Consider the following 12,565-nt stretch of genomic DNA (forward strand, 5'->3'; position numbering starts at 1 on the left):
TTGCCAAGTGGTTTTGATTATGGTACAAATATCATAACTTTTTAAAAATAAAGCTCATTGCTGGAGCCATAATTAAAAACACTATGGGGTGTTCAGCTAGGGCTGAAAACATGCATTCTGAAGGCACAGTGTGAGGACAAACGTGCATGTGACTTTGTTGTTGTCGTTGCTCTCTCATGCTGTGCTGACACCAATCTTTTTTTACTGTTCCCTCCGGTTTGATAGTACAATATTGAAGCCATGGCACAGGTTCCGCTGTTGTTATGGCTGATGACAGTGTGCTGTCACCAGCATGGTATGATGCACAAGTGCAGTTTTGTGGGTATTTTAGGAATTTTTTTGGTTGCATCATCTGCAGCTTTGTCATCCGTCCTGTGGGGCTCTTGACAGCTACCAGAAATCTTGCCCTTTCCAAGGCTGGCTGTGAAAGGGGTTATATTACATGTTTGCCAAGCAAATCAGGTGGGTAACTTCAGAGGCAAGGGAGGGCAGTTTGCCCCACTTGGGCTCGGTGAATATTGCCCCTCGTTATCTGTATCTGCACCGCGCTCGGGACGGGTGCAGGTAACGTGACAACAGCCGTGCTCAGCAATGGTTCCGCCGTGCAGTCTGGGCAAGGCCAGGCTTTCAAGCGCGTTCCCAGGTCCTTTGATGTTTTAATGGCATTTGCATCTGTCAAAAAAAAATGGTTTGGTGCAAACATTAGCATTCTTTAATCTGAGACTCAGAAACGGCAGCGTGGGATTCTGGCTCGTGCTTCTGCGGCGCAGTGAGAGGCTGTGAAATTGCTGCTGCTGACTGGAGAGCCTCTCCCGTGCAGGTCCTGAATCATTCTGCTCAGAGAGCAACTGGGAACTCCTTGACCATCTAGGAATGTGTACAGCATGTTGCTGGCACCCGCCACTGCACAAAAAAAAAGCCGTAGGAAAGTTATTTGGGAAGTCCTTTTGTGCCCCAGATGTTTCTCTTGGTTGTCTCTCCGTCCCCAGGGAGCAACTTGCAGTGACTTGGTACATTGCTTTCCCTGTGGGAATTCTGCTATCCACCTAGTGGTGTCAATAGTCTTTCTACTAAGTTCAAGCAGTGAGAATCATAAACTGTTCTTGTTTACTCTCACACTAGAAGACTGCAGAATATCAAGGCTCACCTTTTACTTCTATGAATATAAACTTAAGCTCTGCTTGGAGTGCACTGAGTTTTTTGCTATACAGGTCACCCCATTTTATCTTTAAGAATGAATCACTTTTATTGCATCTCTGGGAAGTGCAATGTGCAGTCCGAGCCACGTTCTTCACTCTCTGTTTGGCAAATGTCCAGCAGCGATTTCCAAGCTGAAATTTTGTTCTACCCAAAATGAGTTTCTTTGACCTTTTTTTTTTTTTTTTGGTAGTATTAAATACTATAATCTACTTAAATGTAGAAAAGTTATCCTTAATTTTTTTTTCCCCTCGATTAGTGAGTCATTAGATAATTATTAGGCTCAGTGGATCCTGAGTGAAAGCTGGTGAGATGCTACTGGGTGTGTGAAAACTCGGGCAAACTGCACCGGTGTGACAGGGAGGTCTCATTTGCTTTCCTCAAGCTTCAGTAGCGGCTCAGATGCATCTTCCAGGAGACTGGGTGCTATTGGCAGGTTTGTTTTGTTCTCCCCTGCCTATGACACTTGAGGCAGCTCCTGGTTTCCTGGTTCTACAGCAGTAAACTCTACATTATTTGGGCACGTGCCTTTTAGATCACCGTTCTTACTCTATACATCCTTTCCTTTAGCAAGCTCCTTCTGCTCTCCAGAGTCCTGCTACAGCCCAAAGCTGACTCCATGTAACATTATTTCCCTCCTTCATTCTTATCTCCTGTGCCCTGTGTAATCTCTTCCTGAGCTCAAGAGTTTTGACCCCAGTTCTTCACCTCCCTCGAGGGGTTGTACAGAGATAGAGCAGCCCGGGGTGGTGTGTGAAGACTGGGAACTGTTTCTTTGCAGAGGGCATCTCTCCCATGGAGGAGACATCCAGCTGAGAAACCTGGCCTAAACATGGCCAGAGTAGCAGTATCAAAATAAAAATTGAGGCTTGTGGCAGGCAGGCTTTGTCTCAGCGCAGTTGCACCGACCCCTTTTTATGGGTGTCTCAGCGAACTCAAATAATTCATGGCCTCCTGGGAGAGAGGGTGCTCTCCTGCACACTGAGCTCTGGATTGTGTAGGAGACAGGCTGGCTCTGAGCTGCTCCCCAGTGAGCCAACTCGCAGAATCATAGAATGTTAAGTGGTTGGAAGGGACCTTAAAGATCACTTAGTTCCAACCCCACTGCCATGGGAAGGGACACTTCCCACTAGGCTAGGTTGCTCAGAGCCTCTTCCACCCTGCCCTTGAGCACTTCCAGGAACAGGTCATCCACAGCCTCCCTGGGCAGCCTGTCCCTGTGTCTCACCACCCTCACAGTAAAAAATTTCTTCCTAGTATCAAACCCAAATTTCCCCTTTTTCAGCTCCTTTTAAAGTGTACATGAACTGTGTGATGGAGATGATTAAGCTAAGCTGAAGCAGCAGGAAGAGGCTCCAGGCGGCCTTTTCCTCGCCCTGGGTGGGTGTTGGAGCCAACATGGAGCTCTTTCCCACCTCAGCTGCAGCGCTTCAAGCTGGCATTGGCATTTCCACACCAAGCTGTGGCTGTGCCAGCAAGGATGTGCCCAAACTATGGACTACTTGGGAAGGCCTTTGTATATCAGGGCCCTTGGTTGCTGTGAATGGCTTTCCCGTGGACACAAGCTCACCGCTGCCTCGAGGGACTAAAGCAGATCCGTGGAGAAGAGCTCGGGACGCACCGAGCTGCTGCCCAGCGGGTGCGGAGCATCCCTGGATGCTGGAGCGGCTCCATCCCGGCATCGCAGGGCAGGACTCTCTGTGCTGTGAGCGTGTTTGCAGCAGCCTGGGCATGTGGGCTGCCCTGGTGCCTGGGGCAGGGGAGTGGGATGGGGAGCAGGATGGGGAGAGTGGGATGGGAAGCGGGGCTGAGGGCGGCCGGGCGGCTCCCGGCACCGCGCGGGGAGGCTGAGGGTGGCAGAGAGAAAGCTCTCCCTGGCTCTCCCCGGTTTTGGAGGAGGAGGAGGAGGATCTCAGGGCTCCACTTGTGCGTAGCCTCGTTTCCTGGCTGGTTGCAGGGCTTGTCTGTGCATGATAGCACTTGTTGTTGCTCCTCTCTCGATTGCTGGAGGAGGGGGGGGAGGGAAGGTGAGGTACTTTCTATTTAAAACCAGAAGTGTTTGTCATCTCCGTCCAGGTGAATTAACCCACACTGGAAGGAAGTACAACATTCACGGTGCCTTTTGTAATCTGGGAAAGCCGTGGATGGATGTGTGCATCATCGCCGGAATCGCTCTGTTCGCTCCTGCTTTCGCTCCTGTTCTGTTCTGCTTACCTGTCCGCTCTCTGCACCCTTCCCCTCTCGAATTTTGTGCTTCTGACTGCAGCAGGGCCGAGCATTGCCCCTTTGTTTTCACGCTGGCATGGGGCCAGCTGCTCTCTCCCACCGTTCCAGCTTGCAGGGGGTTTGTGCACCCAGAGTCACTTACAGGTTGGGTGCCTGTGAGCTGATAGCCGCAATTTCCAGGCCTTCTTGGAGGGCTCTGTCTCAACAGGGCACATCAGATCACCTCATTTCACAAACAGAGCACGTGAGGGAACGATGGGAAGCTCAACATCCCATCCAGAGAGAGATGTGAAAGATCAGTGAGCCCCAAAAGTGGAAACAGTGAGGTATCTGTGAGAGCTTGTATAGCCTGGTAGAAGCTGGCATTTGCTAGATAGGCTCATGTGTGCTTGTCTGGCATGGTTTTGGCCCTACTGAAAATGCTGATGGAAGGTTTACTGTGGCTTGCTGAGCTCCCGGGGGTCTCCTGGGCCCTCCTCTGATGGAGCTGCCCTGCAGTAGGAACATATCGTGGCAGAACTCCACAGGCATTCCCTTCTGGTAATTACTGGGCCCTTGCATGTAGACTGCAGGTGCTGTCAGTCTTGTTTTATTATTTCCTCTTCCATCTCCATGAAATCCTTACTCTAGACATCTGCGTCTTTCGCTACGGTGCACCCAGCCTTCGAGCAGGAGCTTAACTGTTTCCCTGACTGGGTGCTTAATTCCTCCCCCACTGTCTCTGCAGAAAGTTTGCCTGCTCCTTCTCTTGCTTCACTTCCCAAAGCTTCTCTCCTGCTCTCCCTGAGGTGTGCAAAACACCTGGCAGTAATACGATGAGACAAATCTCACTTGGCAGCCTCCAGTGTTGATGTGCTGTGCACCTCCCTCTATACCCTGTCTCCCAGTATTATCATGGAACTGCTCCAAATGCAGCTTTAAACCTGTCCAAACCCCCTTGCAACATAGCCATGGAAGTGGAACCTGGGTTTTTAAGCTTAAGAAGAGAAAATTCAGTGTTGTGTACATCAGCAGAGTGAGCAAGACTTCTTCTTCCCCTCAGAGAGTGTGGGCTTGAGTTTGAGGGTCTGACTATTCAGGCCTTTATGAGCCGTGCTGGTAGTTGTTCACAAGTTTATGGCCCTGCTGCTTTCTGTGCTCTGCCAAACCCTCTTGTGTCTGTGCTGGAGATTCTTCCTGGCCATCCCACAGCTTCCCACAGGTTTGAAAAGACAGTTTAGCAGCACCCAAGTAGTTCGGTACCAGCTGACAGCAGTAAGATGTGGTGGATGCCCTGTGGGAACTTCCTGAATGGACATATGTCTTTGAAATGTACTGTTTGTTGAAATTATGACTGTTTACAACTATTCACCACTTGGAAGGGGAAAATCCAAATTGCGGAAACATCCCAGTTTTGGCCTGGTTTTGCAAGAAAGGCAGTATTTTCAATATAAACAAAAATTAAAGACTACGTGAAAAAAAAATACACAGGGACAAAGTTAAGTGATGAGTTAACTCAATTTTTTTTCCTAATTTTTTTTTTTTTTTTTTTAAGAGTTAGGCTTGTTTAGTCTGGAGAAGAGAAGGCTCTGAATGAGACCTTAGAGCCCGTTCCAGTACCTGAGGGGGCTTGTAAAAACAAAAGGGGAGTGATTTTTTACAGGGTCGATAGTGATAGGACTGGGGGGAATGGCTTAAACCAAAGGGGGAGAGATTCAGATCATATATTAGGAAGAAATTCTTCCCTGGGAGGGTGGGCAGGCCCTGGCACAGGTTGCCCAGAGAAGCTGTGGCTGCCCCATCCCTGGCAGTGTCCCAGGCCAGGTTGGATGGGGCTCTGAGCAACCTGGGACAGTGGAAGGTGTCCCTGCCCACGGCAGGGGGGTTGGAAAGTGATCATCATTAAGGTCCCTTCCAGTCCAAGCCATTTTATGATTCTGTGATGACAATCCCTGTGATTAAGGTTCATCTGATGCTTCAGTTCTGTCTCCAGAGCACGAGCTCATTGCACTCAGAGCAGGTGTTTTGTTTCACTTGACGTAAGGGAAAACAGAAGCTAAACCAGCTTTCAGGCCAGGCGTGCCATGGAGCTAACTGGGACAATTAGTTCAGATGTAATTATGCCCTTACTGCTTTTACTTTCTGTGTGGGATCAGAGGTTGTTACTTGTGACTACAGAGCCATTCTAGCACAAGGAAATCAAGGCTGATCTCAAAGATTCCTCTTTCAGCGCAGAGAATTTCCTTTATCTCTGAGCCTCCCAGGTTCAAATTGTTACACATTACACCCCCCAAGAGCAGGTGAAACTCTGGACAAAAGTGTTAGTCTTAAAACTGTATGGAAATTAGGAATGCCAGAGGGTGACAAGGTGTATAGATTTGGTTATCAGTGTTGAGGAAGAATGGGAACCTCTTTTTTGCCTGAGCTTTGTGAATGGTTCAGAGCCAGGCCTTGGGGCTTCTTTTGGTCGCTAAACAGCTGTCTGGCCTTTAACCTGAAGAAATGTGGAATGGTTTCTCCGACCAAAAGATGCAGAACTATGGATTTGTGTCTGGAAGCTTCAGCATCTGTAAGACAGGTGGAGAGGAGAAGACTGAAGGTTTATTCAGGGGGATGTCTGGCTGTGGCTGCACATTGCAGCAGATCATTCAGGGCTAAATTGCAAGGGGACCCACTAGAGAATGTGTCCCAAAGGTAGAAGGAAAGGGAAGGGAGCCATGAGGGTTTGTCTCTTTCTCATGTTTTTTTCAGGTAGGGATTGTGTGTCACGGCATAGGTAGAAGGCAGAAAGATAATAGTGGTGAATCAGATTCTTCTGTTCTGTTCACAGACATATCCCAAATGTGCATTCCCTAGTGCTTTGTCATGTCTGAACTTCAAATGCAACACTGGATGGGAAATTCCACTATATCCTTTGGGAAACTGTCCAGCAATCCTGAGATAGCATTTCCCCCGCCCCCCCCTCCATAAATGATGACGTAGTTTCTCTTTGTGGTCTGCAGATATGTCCACATATACCACAGTTACTCCTCTCAACCCATGTGGTTTGCAGCCTTCAAATATCTTTTGTCTTGTGTCATGTCCTAGTTATTTGTTAATCAAATTGTTACATTCCTATGTCTTGTTAATCAATTTCTGTGATTATTTGCAATAAGGTCCTGTGTTGCCCAGGCATACACAGAGATCTGTAAGGAAGCATCAGCTCCAAGGAACAGGCCTTTCCCTGTTGAAATCACAGAGATTTTTAAGACTCAACTAGGAGAGGCCCCACAAAACTTAATGAAGATTTTTTTTGACAATTTTCTTGTTCTCTGAAGGCCTTCTGGTATCCCCTTTTGGGTCTGAGATAACTCACTTTTCGTAAGTTGCACTGCAGCCACGACAGAGAGATCAGCATCTCTCCTCTTTGACCAAAATCACTTCCTGGAGTTGCATGCAAAACTAAAAAGACACCAGAGGTATTTTTATGGTTTTATAACCAAAATATGGTTTTATTTTGGTGTTACTCATACTGCAAGCTTACATCAGGTGCTTGCCTACTCTCAGCCTTCGTATTTGTCTCCCAAACCTTATCACCCACTAGGTATGTGGGTTGGGTTTTGGGTGGGTTTTTTTTTGCTCAGCTGCACTAGAACCAGTGAATTAGACTGATTGTGTCATTCTGCTGTAGTAACAGAAAAATGCATTTTCTGTTTAGCAGGATGTGTCACTGATGGAGTCTGAAGACACCAGAGAGGGAGGCAGCACTCCCCCAGGAGCCAGCAGCACCCCTGGGGCAGCCTGGGATCCTGCAGCAGTTGGAGCAGAGCGCCATGCCACTCACACAGCGGCCGAAATGAGCGCCGGCCCGCCGGGCTCTGCACGGGCAGCAGAGCTCAGCACTCCTGAGGGCTGCCTTTCTGCTCCAGGGAGAGCAGCAGAGATGCTGGGCAGACCCTCTACTAACCCTGTGCCAAAAACGCCAGCGGGACTGGAGCAGCAGCAAGGGGATGCAGAGCCTGGAAAGGGACTCTCGGAATGGGAAGGAGAAATGCCTTCGGAGGAGGCTGGACTGGATTATCCTCTGAAACGAAAGCAATTACAGGCGGTTGGCCTGGAAAGCAACCAGGACTTTTCCTCTCCCAGCACAGTTCAGGATGAGCTGGCCCCTGGCAGCCCCATCCTGCAGGCTGTGAACCTCAGCACCGAGTTTGCTCAGTGCCAGGCAGAACTGGCTTTTCACAGCTCACACCCCGAGGCCCAGCAACCAAAATCTCCTCTGGCTGACGCCGCTTCCTCTCAGAGGGAGACACCCAAGTGCTTTTTGGTGTGTAAAACTGTTTCAGAGGGACATTACAAGGCCGAACCGTTTCTGGGTGGCAGCTCCAAGGATTCCCTGCAGGAGGCTGATGGTGCTGCAGAGCAGAAGCAGAGCAGCAGGAAGGTGGCACCAGCACCTGACCAGCAGCCTACATCAGAGGAAGCAGCAGGAGACACAGCTAACCCTTATACTTCTGAAAACGTCAAGGAAAGCCTAAGATCACCCCAGGGTTTGGAAGAGAATACAGAGCTTTCCTCTTCCCATCAGTTGTCTTCCACCTTAACATGTGACAGCCAAGTAAGTTCACTGCAAGCAGAAGGAAACACCTCAGCTGGGGAGACAAGGAACACCAGCACGGTCAAAGACCAGGCAGCAGTAACGGTGCCTAAAGAAAACTCACCTGCTTCCAAATGCCTTCACCTAGAAGATGATCACGGAAAAACAGAGGGGAGGCCTGCCCCTGCAGCAGAGAGTGCCTTCCAAGTAGAGAATACTGCTAAAAGGAGTGAGGAAGGGAGTGCTCCACAGCATACAGAGCCAGCAGAGGAGGAGGCAGCGTCTGAACCTCAGCAGGAAGGGGAGAAGAAAGAGTGTAAAGAGCAGAATCTGCCCGAAGAAGGAAAATCTTTGGAGCCCAAAGATCAGAAAAACAAGCAACAAAATGGGCAGGAACAACTGCAGAGGGAAGAGCTCAGACTGGAGGAAGAGCTCCAACCAGAGGCTCTGTCATCAGCTTTTGGGTCAGAGATGTCTTCTGTTCCCAGGTATAAGGTGGACATGTGTGGTTTGGAGAATGTTTCCTTGGCTGAGCAAAGGGGATCAGCATTTCCTCCTGGGGAACCTGTCCCTGTGGATCCTGGTGAGGATGTGCTGCTGAAAGCTCACGTCACAGAAGCAGGTTCTGGATGTCAGGCACCTCTGTCTTCAAACAACCTGAACCCAGGGGGTAGAGCTCCGCACACACGCCATGTGTCTGACCAGTCAGAAGACCTGGAAGACTCTGGCCGCTTTTCCATCGGTGGTCAGGATCTTGGAGAAGCTCACTGGGATGACAAGACAAGACCTGGCAGTGATGGGCATGGAAAAGCCGTCCAGGGGTTTGATAAACGAGAGGCAGCGCTCCATGGAGGAGTGGCAGCACCTTCTGGTGCAGAGAACCCAGAGGCTTCTGTTCCAGCACACCCTTCCTCTGGTACTAATTACTTGGAGCCACCTGATCCCAGAGATGCTACAGGAGAAGCTGAGCTTTGGCACTTCATTCCAGCTCCACCCTTGGAGCTCACCCCCGTGGCTTCAGCGTCTGGCCCACATGAGGAGGGTGCCAGAGCAGCCTCTGTGGCCCCCCAGGACTGTCCTGGCACCAGCCTCAACGAGCTGCCAGGCTCTGCAGGGAAGCCACCTAACCAAGCTGCTCCCACACAGCTGTGGGACCCAAAACCAGGGCAAACTGCTGTTCTGAGTACAGACCCAGGGGAGGCCGAGGCTTTCCGTGAAATCCTCACTTCCGAGGAAGGCTTTCACGAAGACCTTAGTGGCCCATCTTCCTTCTCTGTAATTCCTTTAGAAGGGAGCCTTCCTGGGGATAGGAGGTCTGTGGTTAGCATTGCAGGGCCTCTGGAACCATCCCAAACACCAGGGAGGACTTCCACTCCCCTGAACCACCCAGAGACAATTCAGCAGGACTCCCCTGAAAAAAGTGCCGTCATGCAGGGAAAAGAAACAGGAGCAAATGTGGATCATGAAGCACAACAAATGCCTTTGTTTAATCAGCCTGACTGCAGTTCAGACCAAAAAGAGCTTGGATCCAGAATTTCCAGTGTCCTGAGCACCCTAACTTGGCCCTCTGAAGAAGATACAGTCCTTGCTGTGAGCCAGCAAGAACAACCTCTGTCCCCTGTGCCCCACTCGAGCCTACCTCTGGTGCCTGAGCCTGATGCCAAACAGCTTCCTCAGCCTCCTTCCCATGTCCAAAGGCCCACTCAAGCTCAGGCCCCTGCACTTAATGCAAATCACCTTGTCCCACCTCCAGCCCCCGAACAATCCCAGCCACTGGCTCCTGGACCGTATTCCAGGCCACACCTCAGCTGTGGTGTGGACCACAATAGGTTAGGAGCCATTCACCCTGACGTAAACCATCCTCTCCAGACTGCTGCCTCTGGGTCCCATTCCAACTCCGTGGCCCCTGCTTCCGAGGGAGAAAGTCTGGCAGAGAGGGATGACCTTGTTCCAGTAACTGGGGAGTGGGATCTCGGTGACTCAGGTACCCACGATACAGAGACTTCCCATGACTCAGGGGTCAGCTTGCTGGCCAAAAGCTTTTCTGATGTTGGGAGTGAAATGCTGGTTGGCTGCTCTGACACCAGCCCTGAAACAGCAGAGCAGCACGTGGATACAGAAAGCGGAAAATCCTCACCTGACCACCCTGACTGGCCCTCATTGCAAGGCTTGATAGCATCGACACAGCCCAAGAGCAGAGACTCTGCACAGCCTCTCCCAATGCTTGCGTTCACCAACCCAATCCACTTCCTCCAGCTTAGCCCTCCATCGCCACCGACCACCAGAACGAGCTGCCAGGAGGAGGAGCTGCCATGGGAGCAACCCTCGGGCATCCTGGGTGTGGACACAAAGCACGTCCAGGCTCCACTGGCAGTCACAGGGAAAACAGAAGGTGAGAGGAGGGTCAAGCAAAGGCTGGAAGGAGGGGAACATCAGCCAAAGGAAGAAGTGGCCAAACATGCACCCTTGGAGAAATCCTCAAGTTGGCCAGACAAGAAGAAGGTGGGGGTGGCTGCACAGGAGCCAGCAGCCAACCAAGAGAGCCCGATCAGGCGCCGAGTGAAAAGCAAGGACTGGCACCGCCAGGGCCTGAAGAGGATGTCAGTGCCACCAGACATCTTGCAGCGTGAGTCCTCCCGTTTCCCTTCCCTGACACTGCCCCAACCCATTACAGTTCCCAAAAACATTGGATTAAAGTAAATAGGCAGTGTGACGGAGGGGCATGAGAGCTGAGAGCTTAGCGCTGCTCTTGTGCCTTTCTGGTCACGTTCCTCATTCCCTGCAGCCCCCTTCTGTCCTGCCCCAAGCTCCCCCTTCCCAGCTCCCTCTGCCTCCTCCCTGGAGCCTGTTTCCAAGCAGTAGGCAGGAGTCATGCACACACCCTCAGTAGCCCATATCTGTTATCGCTTGTTTATTTGCTGCCTCCCTTCATTTTGCAACTGGCACTTTTAGGTTCCAATTTGACCTTCTAAAAAAAAGATGATTTTACTGTGAGCACAGGATTTGAGGTTACAGATAAGAAAGCTAATTTGTCAAACCCAGCTTGCATAGAGTTCCATCACCGATGTCACAAGTGGAAAATATGCATCTTCTGTTGTTGTGCAGCTCATTCAAACAGTACCTACTATCAGGATGCATGTCTGTTCTTTATTATTATACCTGACATGAGCTTTAAACATAGTTGCTTCTTTTCAACCCTTGCTTAGTTTATTTTTCAAGTTCCTCAGCACGCTGGATTTTTGGCACAGAGGAAAAGGAGGGGAGTGTGGAGGGGTATGAAAGGTTTGGCAGAACTTGAATCAAAACTTGTTCATGTGTTTGACTTGTAAATTCTCGGTCCTGAATTTTAAAACATTCAAGGCAACGGTACTGTCTTTCCCCGAACCCATACCTGCAGCCCAGTCTTTGGGCTCTCTCCCCCTTCTGCTTCCAGTGAATTTATATTTGGAATTTCTCCACACCTTATTTGATTAAATCCCTCACAAACCAAAAGCAAAAGCCGTGCTTTCTGCATTTGACATAAACAGATGACTCAAGCAGCAGTTTGTGAATGCCCACATGTAAATGTGAGAACTGGATTACAACATTCATTGTCAGGACACATCCCTTTTAAGACTCTTCACAGGATTGACTTTGTTAGACATTCAGCATTTCTGCCCCAGAGTTGCTGAGAGTTTTTGGGGTTTGACATCCTCAAAAGAAAGTCTTGAGACCTTCAGACCTGCTTAGTGACTTTGGGTCCACTGACCTCCTGCAAGTAAAGCTGAAAAGGTAAAGACTGCACCAAACAGGGCCTGCAGGCAGTGTCTTTGCTTGGACAACTGGACACAGAAGTTACTGTCACAGCCTTTTCCTTTGTATGAAAAATAAATGTGGCTCACAGATGTAAACTGTAAGCAGTGTCAAGGATTATTAGGGCACCTGTACTCCAGCTCCAGGCTGACACGTGGGTGGGGTACAGGGAAGTGCTGTCTGTGCATCATCTGGATTGTAGCTTCACTCTAAAAATGGACTTATGTGTTTACTTTCTAATTGTCTTACATACAGAAGTTTCTTCTGTTCCTTCAGAGGAAGAAGCTCACAAGGCCCCCAGGGAGCCACCAGTCAGCTCAGAAACAGTTATAATGCGGTAAGTCTCTCAAAGGCCCCTTAGAATTTACCCCCATCTCCATGCAGCACAGACACCTGACACACTCCGTTGTTTCTGAGTTACCAAAGCTGATGATAAGGAGAAGAAAACCGTAATTAAATGCCTCAGGCCTGTGTTTCAGTCTCCCCTCTTGAAGAGGACCCCGATGCAGCAGAAGTATTTCTGTGCCTTTAGGCCAGTGATTCCGTCAAGCCAAACTTTGCCCTTGGTTAAGTAAAGCACGTGGAACTTGAGCTTGTTGGAAAGAGAGAGATCCTTGTTGTGACAGACCAGTTTACCTCTTCATTCACCCTTTTTTTTGTTTTGAAATCCTTATTCCCCGACAGAGAGAAGAAACCTGCGGACACAACGGAGAACTTCAAACGCCGGCACTCCAAGCTGATCAACTCCTGTAAGTACCTTCTGTGACCCCTCTCCTCCATCAGTACCACAGCAAA

At 49.7% G+C, this 12,565-nt stretch overlaps 1 protein-coding gene across 5 annotated transcripts in view; it reads left to right on the forward strand.

Annotated features, from left to right (window-relative positions):
* Positions 1-12,565, forward strand: part of ARHGEF5 (Rho guanine nucleotide exchange factor 5) — a 35,261-nt gene that overhangs the window by 10,636 nt on the left and 12,060 nt on the right. For 2 of the 5 annotated variants that reach the window (XM_027906766.1, XM_027906763.1), the window contains exons 2-4: positions 7,100-10,604; positions 12,026-12,107; positions 12,455-12,519. In XM_027906766.1, the coding sequence (XP_027762567.1) occupies positions 7,115-10,604; positions 12,026-12,107; positions 12,455-12,519 (3,637 nt within the window). In that variant the 5' untranslated portion in view covers positions 7,100-7,114. The remainder of the gene's footprint in view (positions 1-7,099; positions 10,605-12,025; positions 12,108-12,454; positions 12,520-12,565) is intronic. The other 3 variants (XM_027906767.1, XM_027906765.1, XM_027906764.1) reach the window with 2 other exon arrangements.

The sequence above is a fragment of the Empidonax traillii genome, unplaced genomic scaffold (genome assembly GCF_003031625.1).
Source record: "Empidonax traillii isolate 1590-97213 ecotype Southwest subspecies unplaced genomic scaffold, ASM303162v1 scaffold1355:size217225, whole genome shotgun sequence".
In the NCBI taxonomy this organism is placed as follows: domain Eukaryota; kingdom Metazoa; phylum Chordata; class Aves; order Passeriformes; family Tyrannidae; genus Empidonax; species Empidonax traillii.